This window comes from Geospiza fortis, unplaced genomic scaffold, assembly GCF_000277835.1.
Source record: "Geospiza fortis unplaced genomic scaffold, GeoFor_1.0 scaffold97, whole genome shotgun sequence".
Classification (NCBI taxonomy): Eukaryota; Metazoa; Chordata; class Aves; order Passeriformes; family Thraupidae; genus Geospiza; species Geospiza fortis.
This window is the reverse complement of record NW_005054343.1, coordinates 4409729-4422129: the sequence shown is the minus strand read 5'-3', so window position 1 is coordinate 4422129 and position 12401 is coordinate 4409729. Positions and strand designations below refer to the sequence as shown.

At 55.9% G+C, this 12401-nt stretch overlaps 2 protein-coding genes across 3 annotated transcripts in view; both read left to right on the top strand.

The window, feature by feature from the left end:
* Positions 1 to 6: 6 nt before the first annotated feature.
* ZNF319 (zinc finger protein 319) lies at positions 7 to 3984 on the top strand. Of its 2 annotated transcripts, none has more exons than XM_005422780.3 (2): positions 7 to 157; positions 1574 to 3984. In XM_005422780.3, the coding sequence occupies exon 2, from the start codon at positions 1945 to 1947 to the stop codon at positions 3604 to 3606; it is 1662 nt and encodes a 553-aa protein (XP_005422837.1). In that variant the 5' UTR covers positions 7 to 157; positions 1574 to 1944; the 3' UTR covers positions 3607 to 3984. The 2 variants fall into 2 exon arrangements, with proteins under 2 accessions (XP_005422837.1, XP_030914332.1); XM_031058472.1 differs by having other exon boundaries at positions 7 to 167.
* An 8210-nt stretch (positions 3985 to 12194) lies between these two features.
* Positions 12195 to 12401, top strand: part of CNGB1 (cyclic nucleotide gated channel subunit beta 1) — a 25384-nt gene continuing 25177 nt past the window's right edge. The window contains exon 1 of the mRNA XM_031058410.1: positions 12195 to 12275. Coding sequence (XP_030914270.1) covers positions 12195 to 12275 — 81 coding nt within the window. The remainder of the gene's footprint in view (positions 12276 to 12401) is intronic.

The window sequence follows — 12401 nt, the reverse complement described above, 5'->3', positions numbered from 1 at the left end:
GAGCAGCCGGGCCATGCCGAGCAGGCCGCCTCGCCAGTTTGAAAGTACCTCTGCGCTCCCGACCGCGCTCCCTAAATGGTTGTCGCTTCCCACCTCCCACGGAGGGATGAGTTAGGCTGGAGCTGGCGCCGACGCGGGTCCCCGCGCAGAGCCCTCGGTAAGACAAGGTTGGTATCGCTCTCCCCTGCGAGGGGCACAATCTTCCCTCCCCGTTAGCCCGGGATTTGCCGCCGGTGGGTTCATCCTGCCGCGGTTCGCGGTGCGTGCGGGGGAATGTGGCGTCCGGGCTGGGCTGAAGTTTGGTGTCCCGCCGAGCTCGGTGCAGGTACCGGCACTGCGAGCCCTCGCTCCGTCAAGGTGAGCTCTGTAGGAGAAGGAGAGCATCCTGCGTGCCGGCAGGGCTGTGATGGTGCCCCTGGGGCTTTACTGCCCCAAACTGTGCTGGAGCACAAAATAATGAAGTGTCCCCACAGTCAGAGGTGGGTCCAGGACTACCTGAGCTGTGGGGCTCAACCCCATCTCAACTGAGTGCCGGTGGAGATGAGGATGCTGGGGGGTGGGATTCTCTGATGCTCTTTATTGCATAGTTTTAAACATAAAAAATATTCTTGTGGTAGACCAAGGATTTCCTTACCCTGGGGGCAGGTGGTTTGACACAGACACGGGGGTGCTCTTATGGGGCTGGGGGCTCAAGGCCCAGGAGTGTTGGTGGCTGCTGCTCACCAGGGCTTGCACCTTCTTCTCTCTTGAGCTGTGCTGACACTGTTGCTGTCTGCTGCTCGTTGGTGGGTCTTAGTCTTCTCTAAGTTGGTGCCAGGTTTTATGGACATCTCACTTTTCAGTGAGCCTGATGATGCTCTATAGCAAGGCCAGGCTGCAGCTCTGGCATAGGTTGGTTGGCTCCAGTGTAGTTTTATTACATGGTTTGGTAGGAGGTTCAGCTAAGCCACTGCTTTAACTCTACTTTTATCTTCACAGAGTGATCCCTGTGTCTGAGGATAGGATAACACTGAGGGCAAATATTCTCCTGAGCTCCTTGGCTCTTCCATTCTACAAGCGCTGCCCAGAGAGAGGGAAATGCTTTGCATGCATCCCTTGGCTCGATATCCAGGCTGCAGGAGGAGCAGAACCGTTTCACAGAGGTGTTTCCCCTGGGGTGGGATCATGTTAGGATCTGCATTGACACATGTACAATCTAACCCAGTAGCTTCTTGATTGCAGTGTTTGGTGCATAGCCTGTGCACAGAGACCAGTGTTCTGGGACAGTGCTGGCGATCCACTGACCCCCTCAAGGCTGAGCTGAGCGGGCCCTGGGCAGTTGTGCTGCCTCTCGTGAGAGCACAACACCCAAACGTGTGCCTGGCTGTGTCCAAGCAGAGCCCAGCCCTGTCCAAGCTGAGAACTCCTTGTCCCAGGCCCTTTGCACAGCAGCAAGTGGGGCTCTGGTTCCACTGGCTTCCTGGTAGCTTTGCAGAGATGCAGGAGATTTTTCAAAGAGAGACATGGAAGAAGGTTGATAGAGAATTGCCCATGTTTCTTCTGAGACCTGACATGACTGTCTTCTTTCTTGCAGAGAGAGCTGCTCCCTGGGTTGCATCCTGTGCCCCTCACAAGTGTGAGCACATCGCAGCCAGCACGGAGGAGGGCCTCCTCTCCTCTTCAAGGCACTTGCCTCTGCCTCCTGTTCCTTTGTCCAAAAGAAGGAAAAGCCAGACCTAATCAGTCCATAAAGAACCTGTGCTGGTCTAAGGAGGAGGCTCTGGAGTCCCTTCACTGCTTTTCTTCCCAGGATCCTGGCTGTGGGCTGGATTTTCTGGTCTCAACTTGAGGGGATCATTTACAGGGAATCAGGATCTCAGAATCTTCGTGTCTTGCTTTTACTTGAACCCTTTCATCCGGAAAGCTGAAGCTATCACTGCTAAAATCCCATTTTTTTCCCCAAGCATGTCAGAAAGCTGGCAGCAGCAACAGCAGCAACCACAGCAGCCGCCGCCACCGCAGCAGCACCACGCTGGGGCAGCCGCCCTCCCGGAGCACTCCATCCCTCCCAGCACTGCTGACAACCCCCTGGGCTGTGCCGTGTATGGCATCCTGCTCCAGCCAGACCCTGGACTGCAGCACCACCAGCACGCCCCCATCCAGGCTGGAGAGCCGTCCCACAAGTGCGGTGTATGTGGCCATGACCTTGCCCACCTCTCCAACCCCCATGAGCACCAGTGCTTGCCAAGCCATGACCGCTCTTTCCAGTGTACCCAGTGCCTGAAGATCTTCCACCAGGCCACCGACCTCCTCGAACACCAGTGTATCCAGGTGGAGCAGAAGCCCTTCGTGTGTGGGGTTTGCAAGATGGGTTTCTCCCTCCTGACATCGCTGGCGCAGCACCACAACGTCCACAACGGCAACGCCATGAAGTGCTCTATCTGTGAGAAGACCTACAAGTCTCCTGAGGTAGAGCATTCACAGCCTCTGGACCCCTCGGAGAAGCCCTACAGCTGCTCCATCTGTCAGAAAACCTTCAAGCACCTCTCGGAGCTGTCCCGGCACGAGCGCATCCACACGGGCGAGAAGCCGTACAAGTGCACGCTGTGCGACAAGAGCTTCAGCCAGTCCTCCCACCTGGTGCACCACAAACGGACGCACAGCTCAGAGCGGCCCTACAAGTGCACGGTGTGCGAGAAGACCTTCAAGCACCGCTCCCACCTGGTGCGCCACATGTACGCCCACTCGGGGGAGCACCTCTTCAAGTGCAACGTCTGCGAGCTGCACTTCAAGGAATCCTCGGAGCTGCTGCAGCACCCCTGCACGCCCAGCGGGGAGCGGCCCTTCCGCTGCGGGGAGTGCCAGAAGGCCTTCAAGCGTCCCTCGGACCTGCGGCAGCACGAGCGCACGCACAGCGAGGAGCGGCCCTTCAAGTGCGACCTGTGCCAGATGAGCTTCAAGCAGCAGTACGCGCTCATGCGCCACCGCCGCACGCACAAGGTCGAGGAGCGCTTCAAGTGCAACCTGTGCGAGAAGGGCTTCGTGCAGCCCTCGCACTTGGTGTACCACCAGCACGTGCACGGCATAGAGAACCTCTTCAAGTGCAACGTGTGCCAGAAAGGCTTCAACCAGTCCTCGGAACTGCTGCGGCACAAGTGCGTGCAGAACGCGGAGCGGCCCTTCAAGTGCGCGGTGTGCAACAAGTCCTACAAGCGGGCCTCGGCTCTGCAGAAGCACCAGCTGGCCCACTGCGCCGAGAAGCCGCTCAAGTGCACGCTCTGCGAGAGACGTTTCTTCTCCTCCTCTGAGTTCGTGCAGCACCGCTGCGACCCGGCCCGCGAGAAGCCCCTCAAGTGCCCCGACTGCGAAAAGCGGTTCAAGTACGCGTCGGACCTGCAGCGGCACCGGCGCGTGCACACGGGCGAGAAGCCCTACAAGTGCTCCTCCTGCGAGAAGGCCTTCAAGCAGCGCGAGCACCTCAACAAGCACCACAGCGTGCACGCCCGCGAGCAGCAGTACAAGTGCATGTGGTGCGGGGAGCGCTTCCTGGACCTGGGCCTGCTGCAGGAGCACAGCGTGCAGCACACGGCCGAGGGTGCCTACCAGGTGGCTGCCTGCTTGCCGTGAGCCTCCCGCCCCGCCCTGGCTTTCAGCTTGCATGGGACGCTCCTGAGCCTCGGCCTTCCCTTCCCTCTCCAACCTCCAGGGAGTGTGGGGGAAAGGGGGGGCACGGTGTGTGGGCAGGTAAACTTTCCTCTGGCCTCAGTTATGCCACCTGTATCAAAGTAGCAACAGACGACGTGGACATCTCAAAGCGGTGGAAAGGAAAGGAAAAGAGGGAGGGAGGAAGCTATGCCTGTAGATGCCTGGTGTTCCCTGGACTGTAGTTTGTGCTGTACCTGCAGTTCCAGTCCTGGGAGCTCAGCTGTCTGTTGCAGGCACCAGCTCTTTGCGTGCAGCCTTTTTCCCCTGTCCTGCCTGGCAGGGTTGGTGGGGAGGATTGGGTGACTCTCCTTCTGGAGAGGGTTTAGGAGCAAGGCAGAGCCAGCCTTCCCTTCTCCCAGGGAGTGCTGCTTGGCATAGAGATGGCAGGTTTCTGCTGCTGGGGTCTCCCACCTTGGTCCAGGCTCAGTTGAGGGCATCATTTCAGATCATTAGTGTGGATTGACTGCCCCAGCCTCCCCTGCTCTCCCTCCTTCTAGAGTGTTGAAAGGGACAAGCCATGGGGCTTCACAGCTCCAAAAAGCACTTTGGCATTGCTGCTTTTGCAGTGGCTGGCTGTCACACTCTGCAGGGGTCTGAGTGAGCCTGCCTGCCCCCTGTCCCTGCCAGCTGCACAGGGAGCTGTAGGAAGCACTGTGCTGCCACCAGAAAGCATGGCAAGGAGCACTGGGACAGTCTGCCTGGGAGGAGGTCATGGATTCTCCCTCTCTGGAGACATTCAGAACCCACCTGGATATATTTCTATGTAACCTGCTTTAGGTGACCCTAACTTAGCAGGGGGGTTGGACTAGATAATCTCCAAAGGTCCTTCCAGCCCTAACAGTTCCATGGTTCTGTTACAGCATTCATACCCTGCTCCCAACCAAAAGCCTGCCATTCAAGAGCTGCTTCCCAAGGCACTTAGCCTCCTCCTGCCTTGCCCCCAGCCCCTTGGGCACCCCTTGGGCTGACTGTGGTACCTCCAGCAGGGTCAGGCAATGGGCTGTCACAGCTCCAACACTAAGGGGTGAGATGAACACTACAATAACCTACAGCTGCAGAGGTGTTGCCATGGCCAGCATAACCCACAGCATGTGCCAGGGGTTTGGTGTCTGATTTGCTGGAGGTACCAGAGTGAGCCAGGAGAATCCTTTATGGCCTGCAGGCTCAGCTCCATGGGGAGGGCAAAGTTAGCAGTGGGTAAAGGAGAAGTCTATTTTTTTCCCTCTTGCAGGAGTCCTGTTTTACCCCTTTGCCCTTTCTTTACCTTGTCTGTATTCTTCAGGTTTTGCACACTTGTAAACATCACTTAAAAATAAATCTCCCCTAGCAAGGTTGATGCAGCCTCAGGTGTTTTCATCTGCAGGAATTTGCTGGCTTCTCATGTCCAAGAGATCCACTACATGTCAGTTAGATGCCTTGGAGGTTGAAGATGTGCCTACTAGGTTGTCCCCCAGCCTTCCCCCCTCCACCTTTGGAGATACTGAGTGTCCATCTGTGGAGATGTTCAGGCCCTGGCTGGATGTGGTCCTGAACAATGTGTTGTAGCTGACCCTGTGCAAGCAAGGAGTTGGACCTGGGGGTCTTCAGAGGTCCCTGCCAGCCTCAGGTTGTGTGTGGTGTTGGCTGGTGCTCCTGTGAGGTTGCAGTGAGCAGCCACGGTGTTGTCCGTGTGCTGCACGGGTGATTAGGACAAGGTTAATGACTGTTGTCCATGGCAAGTGTAGACAGATTAACCTTGCAGAGGGTTAGACTGGGCCTGCATCCCTGTTGGGGGACACTCTGAAAGGTGGAGAAAGGCTTTAGTTTTCCATTTCCAGCACGGAGAGGGGGAACAGGGTGCATTTTCAGGGGCTGGGACAGGGAAGTGACAGGGTAGACCCTGGGGCTGAGTCTTCTTCATGTGCAACTTTAAGGTGATTAAAACAGACTGTGCTCTCTGCTGCCCAAGGAAGAGGGACCCATGATGGTTATCTTACTTTGTGCTGCCTCAAAGATGTAGAACTTCCTACCAAGTTTTCCATCTGTGTTTCTTTTTCCTCTTTTTTTGTTTTACCTTTTTTTTAAAAAAGCAGTTTGTTAAAATTCATTAAAAATACTGTATAGTTTAACTTGATGTCATACTGAATCTTTAAAAAACAAAAGAGTTGTGGTAACTTGGATTTTTAAAGAGCTCTTTAGTTCTAGGTAACTGGTTTTTGCTGTTTAATATGTAGTAAGTTCAGTGTATGCTTTACTGTAGGAGTAAAAGAGAATCCAGACAAAGGAAGGCTAATCCTGTCTTTACAGAAGGGCTTGGTGGTGATGGAGGCTGCAGATGTGGGACCAGATGAGGACTGTGGCACTCACCTGAACCCTTGCTCTGTTCCTGCCTTGGGCCGTGGTTCCTCTGCTCTTGCCCAGCACAGCTGCCAGGGGTTCAGTGGTCACTGGCAGCCAGGATCAGGGCTTAGAGCTTACAGAGAGGCTCAGCTTTGCTAGGAGGGCATTGTGAGATAGAGTCAGCTGCAGCCTCCATGGGCGGTTGTGGCTCTGCTGTTTCTTTCTGGAGCAGCAGAAGAGGGTTTGGAGAAATCATCAGCAGGCTGTGCCCTGCTCTCTTCCCTCCCCAGGAGCCTGGGGGAGCTGCCTGGGTGACTGCCTGGCACTTGGAGCAGAGGAGCCCCAGGCACAGCTCCACACTATGCAGAGCCATGGGGCTGCCAGATCCTGTCCCCTTTTACAGCTGGACACAGGGACTGTTGGGAGGTATTTCTCTTCTGCTGAGCAGCTGGGAAAGCCCTGGATATCCCAGTGAGACTCTGCCTGGGATGTGGCAATGGCCAAGCAGTGCCCTGGGCAGAGAGACTCATGAGGGCTGTGTGCATGGGACCCCATGCCAGGGAGAGAGGGGATGCTGTGGGGAGCTTGCCAGGGGTGAGCCCAGGTCCAGGGCATCAGCTGGTGAATAGGTGCCTCCAGGTTCAAAACCATCATGGTGCAGGATTAGAACATCATTATTAGCCTGTCTGTGAGTCCATGGGGACGCAGTCTCTTGCTTCATTTGCTGCCCTGCAAGAGCCCAAACCCAGCTGAAGCCCATGGAGAACATGCAGCTGGAGCTTGCTGTATGGGGTGGGCACTGAGTGGCCACAGAGAGCTTTGGGTATATTTTTATTGGAGCCTTTTCCAGTTGGAAGCAGCAGTGTTGCCTACAGGGGTAGGGGAAGCAGGTCCATCTCCATTGCTGTGCCTTTAGGTCAGGTTGTGTCCAGTGAGGTGGGAGGAGGTGGAAGTAGCAGAGGGCACAGGAGTGTCAGGAGCACTGTGCTGCTGTGTGGGGAGGCACAGGCTGGCTGGGAGCTGGTGTCCTTGGGGCATCCCACTGCAGGGCTCTGCTCACTGCTGGTGTTTCCTTTTCAAACCAAAGAGCAGCTGGGGCCAAAGCCCTTTGGGGAGTAAACCATGTCTCTGTACCTGTTGCACTTCACTTCTGGTGTTTATTTCAAGCAACTTTCAGGCTCCTGCCTCTGCTTGGCCTCTTGCATTCCTCACGGCCCTGCAGCACCCCAGAGTTGCTGTGCTGGAGCTGGTGTGCCATCAGCCCTGTGGCAAGTGCTCGAGGCAGCTCAGGACCTGGTTGCAGCCCACCTGAGCATGCTGAGGGGCTGGGTAGAGGGGGGTCCCTCCCAAAGGGTTGTCCTTGGCAGGCAGGCTGAGTAGGTGGAGAGGAGGGTTAGGTTGGGCAGAGGTTGTGTGGGTGTTCTCCAGCACATAAGTCCTGCTCTCTAGGGCTGCTGTTCCTCTGGCTTCCTGGGTCCAGGAAAAGGTAGTCTGTAACTTGGGCTTCTACTGATCCTCACTTCCTCTGACTCTGCCTACAGGATGCCTTTAGCTGTCTCATTCCCTTCCCTTCCACAGCTTATACTTTTAAAAGACATTCTCAGCTTCTTTTCTTTGTTCAGTTTTTTCTTTGTAAGCAGTGGTTTGTTTTTCATTCCTTCTTCCACACTGATTGTGAAGTCTCTTCCTTCCTTCCCACCTCCCTCTGCTCTCCCCAGCCCCAAATTCCTTTCCCATTCTGAGGCTGGATCCTGGTGATACCAAACCACTGATGGTGAGATCAGGTGTTTAGGACCTGAGTCTTGCTGGAATCCAGTGGGTCCTTCCCCACAGCAGGCCATCCATTTCACTGGGCAGGGGCAGTGCCTGTGGCCTGGCAGCTTGACATGGGATCCTGCCCATGCTCTGACAAGTGAATCCCAGCCAGGACCAAGAGCCAGAGCAGAGCTGTAGGAAATGGAGACTGGGGTGAGAGCTGCCATTTCCATCTCCAGGGCTGGGGATTAGGTCAGTGCAGGACTGTCAGACATTCCTGGGGAGATGTCCTGGCACTGGGGTGGGCTCAGGCAGTGCAGTTGGTTCCCCTGGGAGTGCTGTGGAGCAGCTGTGTGCATCAAGCAGGAGCTGAGCTGAGTTAGCTGTGGCAGGGACACCCCTGGGATCATGGGAGGCTCAGGTGGCCATGCCAGCTCTCTGGTGAGCAGATGCCATCTCTGCAGTTGGGATGGGAAGATGTTCATGCTCTGGTCTTGGGGCCCATGTGCTGGACTGGGGGACAAAGGGGAAGGCATCCTTTGACAGAGTTTTGGGACCATCTCTCTGCACTCAAGCCTGCCCTTGCAGGGAGGAGGGAGGAGAACACTTTCTGCACTTCCCTTGGGTATTTACCATCAACTCCAGGCTGCAGCTGAAGCCTGACCATTACAAAATAGGCAAAACCCTCTTGTTATACTTCAGAGTTTGACTCTTTCTCCATTGGGTGGTGAGTTCACCTGTGGGAAGGTTCCTGTGCATGCAGGTGAAATCTGAGATTCAAGAAGGGCAGGCCAGTGAGGTTTGGGGCTGCAGCTCCCCCCAGGCCCAGGTGAGCACCCAGCTTCTCCTCAGCTTCCTCCCCAGCATCTCCTGGCAGCTGCCCCTGGCACTTTGTGGATGTGAAGATGCTGCTTTCACAGCGTGCCTGGGATGCTCAGTGGGGAGAGCAGGAGCACAGGTGGCAGCTGCACCGTGGGCTTGTTTCTGAGTGCCTCCAAGCTGTGGATCTGAGGGACTTCATGGTCAGGGAGATTCCTGGGCGCCTCCCAACCTGTGCTCACGACTCCAGCAGAGTTCCCAGGGCTGTCAGGAGTCACAGCCAAGGTTGCTGAGGTTTGTGTGGCTTGCAGTGCCTTTAACACTGCTCTCCATGTGTTTCTAAGATGATACTCCATGTATGTGTGTATATATATTGTAATAACACATCCCGCTCTTCTGTGTGAGTGTCAAATGGTTTTGCTTTACTAATAAATTTATAGTTATTTATACCTTCCTGTGGGTGTGTAAGGTTTCTGGAGTGGAGGCCATGTGCCAAACGCTGCCTCCTTATCTGTCTTTGTGCTCTGTCTGGCTCTGCTTGGGGTTTTTTTTCATGTTTTCTTTCTTTCCCCTGAACTTTTTTGAAGTAGAATTGATGGTTCATCTTCCTGGTAACCGGAAGATGTAGGGTACAAGCAGGGTATGAGCAGGTTCCCAGGGGCTGAAAGCAAACTCAAGCAGAGTATGCTGAGTGGTTTTGCCCCAGCTAGGATTGGAATGATCCCTCCCCAGGTCAAAACTCCTCCCTGGGAGCTTCAGGGCAGGAGCAGGCAGGAGTCTCTTCCTGCCAGAAGGGAGCAGCTGTTCAGGGGGCAGAAGCTGCTGCATGTTATGCTCTGGGATCCCAGCCCCACATAAAACTGTTCCAGCTTCTCCTGAGGGTTTGTTTTGCATCCCCCATCCTGTGATAGCAAGAGAGGAGCCTGCTACAGAGCTCTGGGGCCCGGCAGGATGGGTACTTGTTGCCCACCCATGGAGCCAGGAAAGGAGGAAGCAGTCAGGGAGCTCTGGATGTGCAGAAACAGGCTGGGCATGGGGCACAGAAGCCATGCTGGATTCCAGGGTGTCATTGTGGCCAAGATTAAGGGCAGTGGGAAAGGCTGGCAGTGGTGCAGGGCTGAAGGTAAACGGATCACGCAGCAATTGGCAGGCTCAGCAAGGGGAGGCTTAGCCCAGCCCAGCGCAGATTTGCTGTGGTTGCTGAGGAGCTGGGGCAGAGCTGTGGGTGGAGCACCCTTGGCACATCACCTTGTGTCACCCCACGGGGTTTCAGCAGCTCCAGTGCTGCTCCTCTGCACATCCCTGCACCCCCTGCCCATGGGTGAGACGCCTGCCTTCCCCACATCACTGCAGGTGAGTGCCTGGGTACCTTTGGTGGCTCCAGGGACTTTGAGGCTGCTCAAACCTGTTTGATTTCGGGATTTTTTTTTTTTTTGCAGCACCCTGCACCAGAGCCAGGCAGGCTGCTGGAAGCCGGGGCACTCAGGACAGCTGGGTGGCAGTAATCCCATTTGCAGGCAGCACGGGGCTAATCCCCGCAGAGCCCTGAGCCGATCGGGCTGGCTGGGGGGGCAGTGGCGAGCTGCAGTGGCCGAGGGAGCTCCCTGGGCCCCCCCCTGCCGTCACAGGGGGTTTGGGGATCTGAAACAGCCGGGGCAGGAGCTGTGCTGGTCCATGGGGAGTGATGCTGCGCGGGCTGGGTGGTGTGAAGGTTTGATCAGCTGCAGGGGGGGAGGAAAGGCAGTGGTGCTCCCTGCTCCAAATGGGGCTGTGGGTCTGTGCCCTTGTTGCTCTTAGAAATGAGACCAAGGCTCTTTGCCGGCTGGCAAAAGGAGCTGCCACAGCAGGTGGTGGCACCGCTGGGTGCCTGCGATGCAGCAGGTGCAGAAGGCTGTAAACTCTTTCATGTCACCGAAGGCAAACCCTGCCTACTTATTCCTGTTTCTTTCAGCAGCTAGTTTTGTGGGGACCAACAAATGCTTCTGCCCATTTCTTGTTCTGATCTGGCCGAGGAGCAGCCTCTGCCCTCGACTTTCTTTCCCAGACCAAGGACAGGGATATGGTCCAGGCTTCTACAGCTGCACAAGCTCGTGGTGATGGAGGAGGAGCCCTTGGCTGACAAGGGGGGCTCGCTGCAGCCTCAGGGGGCTTTCTCCAGGATTGTTTGGGCTCAGTTGTGTACATGGTGGACCCTGGGCTTCTTTGGGACCTGTGAGAGTGCCACAGCATGGGTGGAAATGCCTCTGCTGCAGGCACTGGCAGCTTTTCCTTGCTGTTCCCAGGGCGTTCACAGCTCCTTAATCCCTTGTACCCAGTGAGAGATACAAGGTAATTTAATTGATTTCTGGCTGTCAGGCCTCAGGAGGTATTTTACAGCCACTCTGCCCAGCTGTGGGGTCTGGGGGTCTCCGGGAGAGTGCATGGAGGTGCAGGCAAGCAAAGGGCTGAGGGCACACATCACCCTTCCTGCAAACCCCAGCCTAGACTTAAGGAGCCAGGCTTTGGAGAGCCCCCAGTGAGCCATCTCAAGGGAACTGAGGATATCCTGCATGCTTGAAAGCTGCATGAGGGGTTAATTCGAAGAGCCCAGTGCTGAGCAGCTTCCAGCCTCTTCCTGCTGCGTGTGGGACTGGGATTGAAACTCCTGTGCAGTCTCCTGGCCGGGCTGGAAGGAACTCAGGGCTCTGCTTCCTTTTGCCCTTCATAGGTGTGACCTGGGGGCTGTCTGAGGTGCTCCTGAGCCCTTCATTTTGGGCAGAGTGGGATATCTTTAGAGGGGCATTTTGGGCAGAGTGCAGCCCTTCAGAGGGGCAACAGCAAGTGACACCCCCAGGCTGAGCTGGATGAGAGCCCCCAGCTGTTGTTCAGTACCTAAGAAGGGAAATGTGCAGCATCACTTGGCTCTGTATCCCAGCCTGGAGCTGCTTCACAAAGGGAAGGAAGGGGCCAAAAAAGACCAAGCAGTCAGAGCTTGGACAGCTCTGCAAAATCTCAGTTTTACCTGCCCTATCAACATCACAGCAGCCAGTGCTGGGTGCCTTTGCTGCCCTTGCCAGAGCCCCCAGCAGGTACCTGCCCCAGCAGCCACCATGGCCCTGGGGTGTGGCTGAAAGGTGGTGGACCAGAGTTGTTTTGTAGGGACAGAAAGAGGGAATTTGTGTGTTGGAACACGAACTTCCTCATAAAAAAATTCTGTTCAAATTACTGTTCAGTTTCCCTCAAATGAAAAATGATGGGGAGAGTAGAGGAACCCTGAGCAGAGATCACAGCTTCTGTGATCTGTCTGCAATGGCTTCCTAGTGAGGACAGGTTGTGAAAATAAAACATCTAACTGAGGAGCTACCTTCAGGAAAAGCAAGTTTAACTGAGATGGTGAGAATAAAACAGAGTGTTTGTTTTGCTCCCAATAACAGTGAGGGATGAAGGTTGAGCAGGGTTTGCTCTGGCTGTGCTGCAGTGCTGTGTTTCCCAAGCAGGACCTGGAGACAGGACACCAAGGACCTTCTTGGGCTGTTCAGAAGACAGCCCAGTGAGCAGCTGGTGTTCCTGGGCAGCGTGCACCCCCGTGCTGGGCTCCTGCCAGCTGGAGAGCCCGGGCAGTGCCCGCAGCCAGCGGGATGATGGGCTGGATTGACCGGGTGGTGCCCCAGCCCCCGGTGCCCCACGTGGCAGAGGAGACCCCTGTGCAGCCAGCCAAGGTGAGCAGGGAGCCAGCCTGGGGGGTGATGGGGACACCATGAGCGTGGTGAGAGGCGCCTGGTGCCTCTGCATCCATCCCCAGCACTGCAGCATCCCCAGCAGGGAAGGGGGCTGGGATGCATTCC

Coding starts and splice junctions, on each gene's coding strand:
- ZNF319 (XM_005422780.3), top strand. CDS start 1,945: ATGTCAGAAAGCTGGCAGCAGCAACAGCAGCAACCACAGCAGCCGCCG.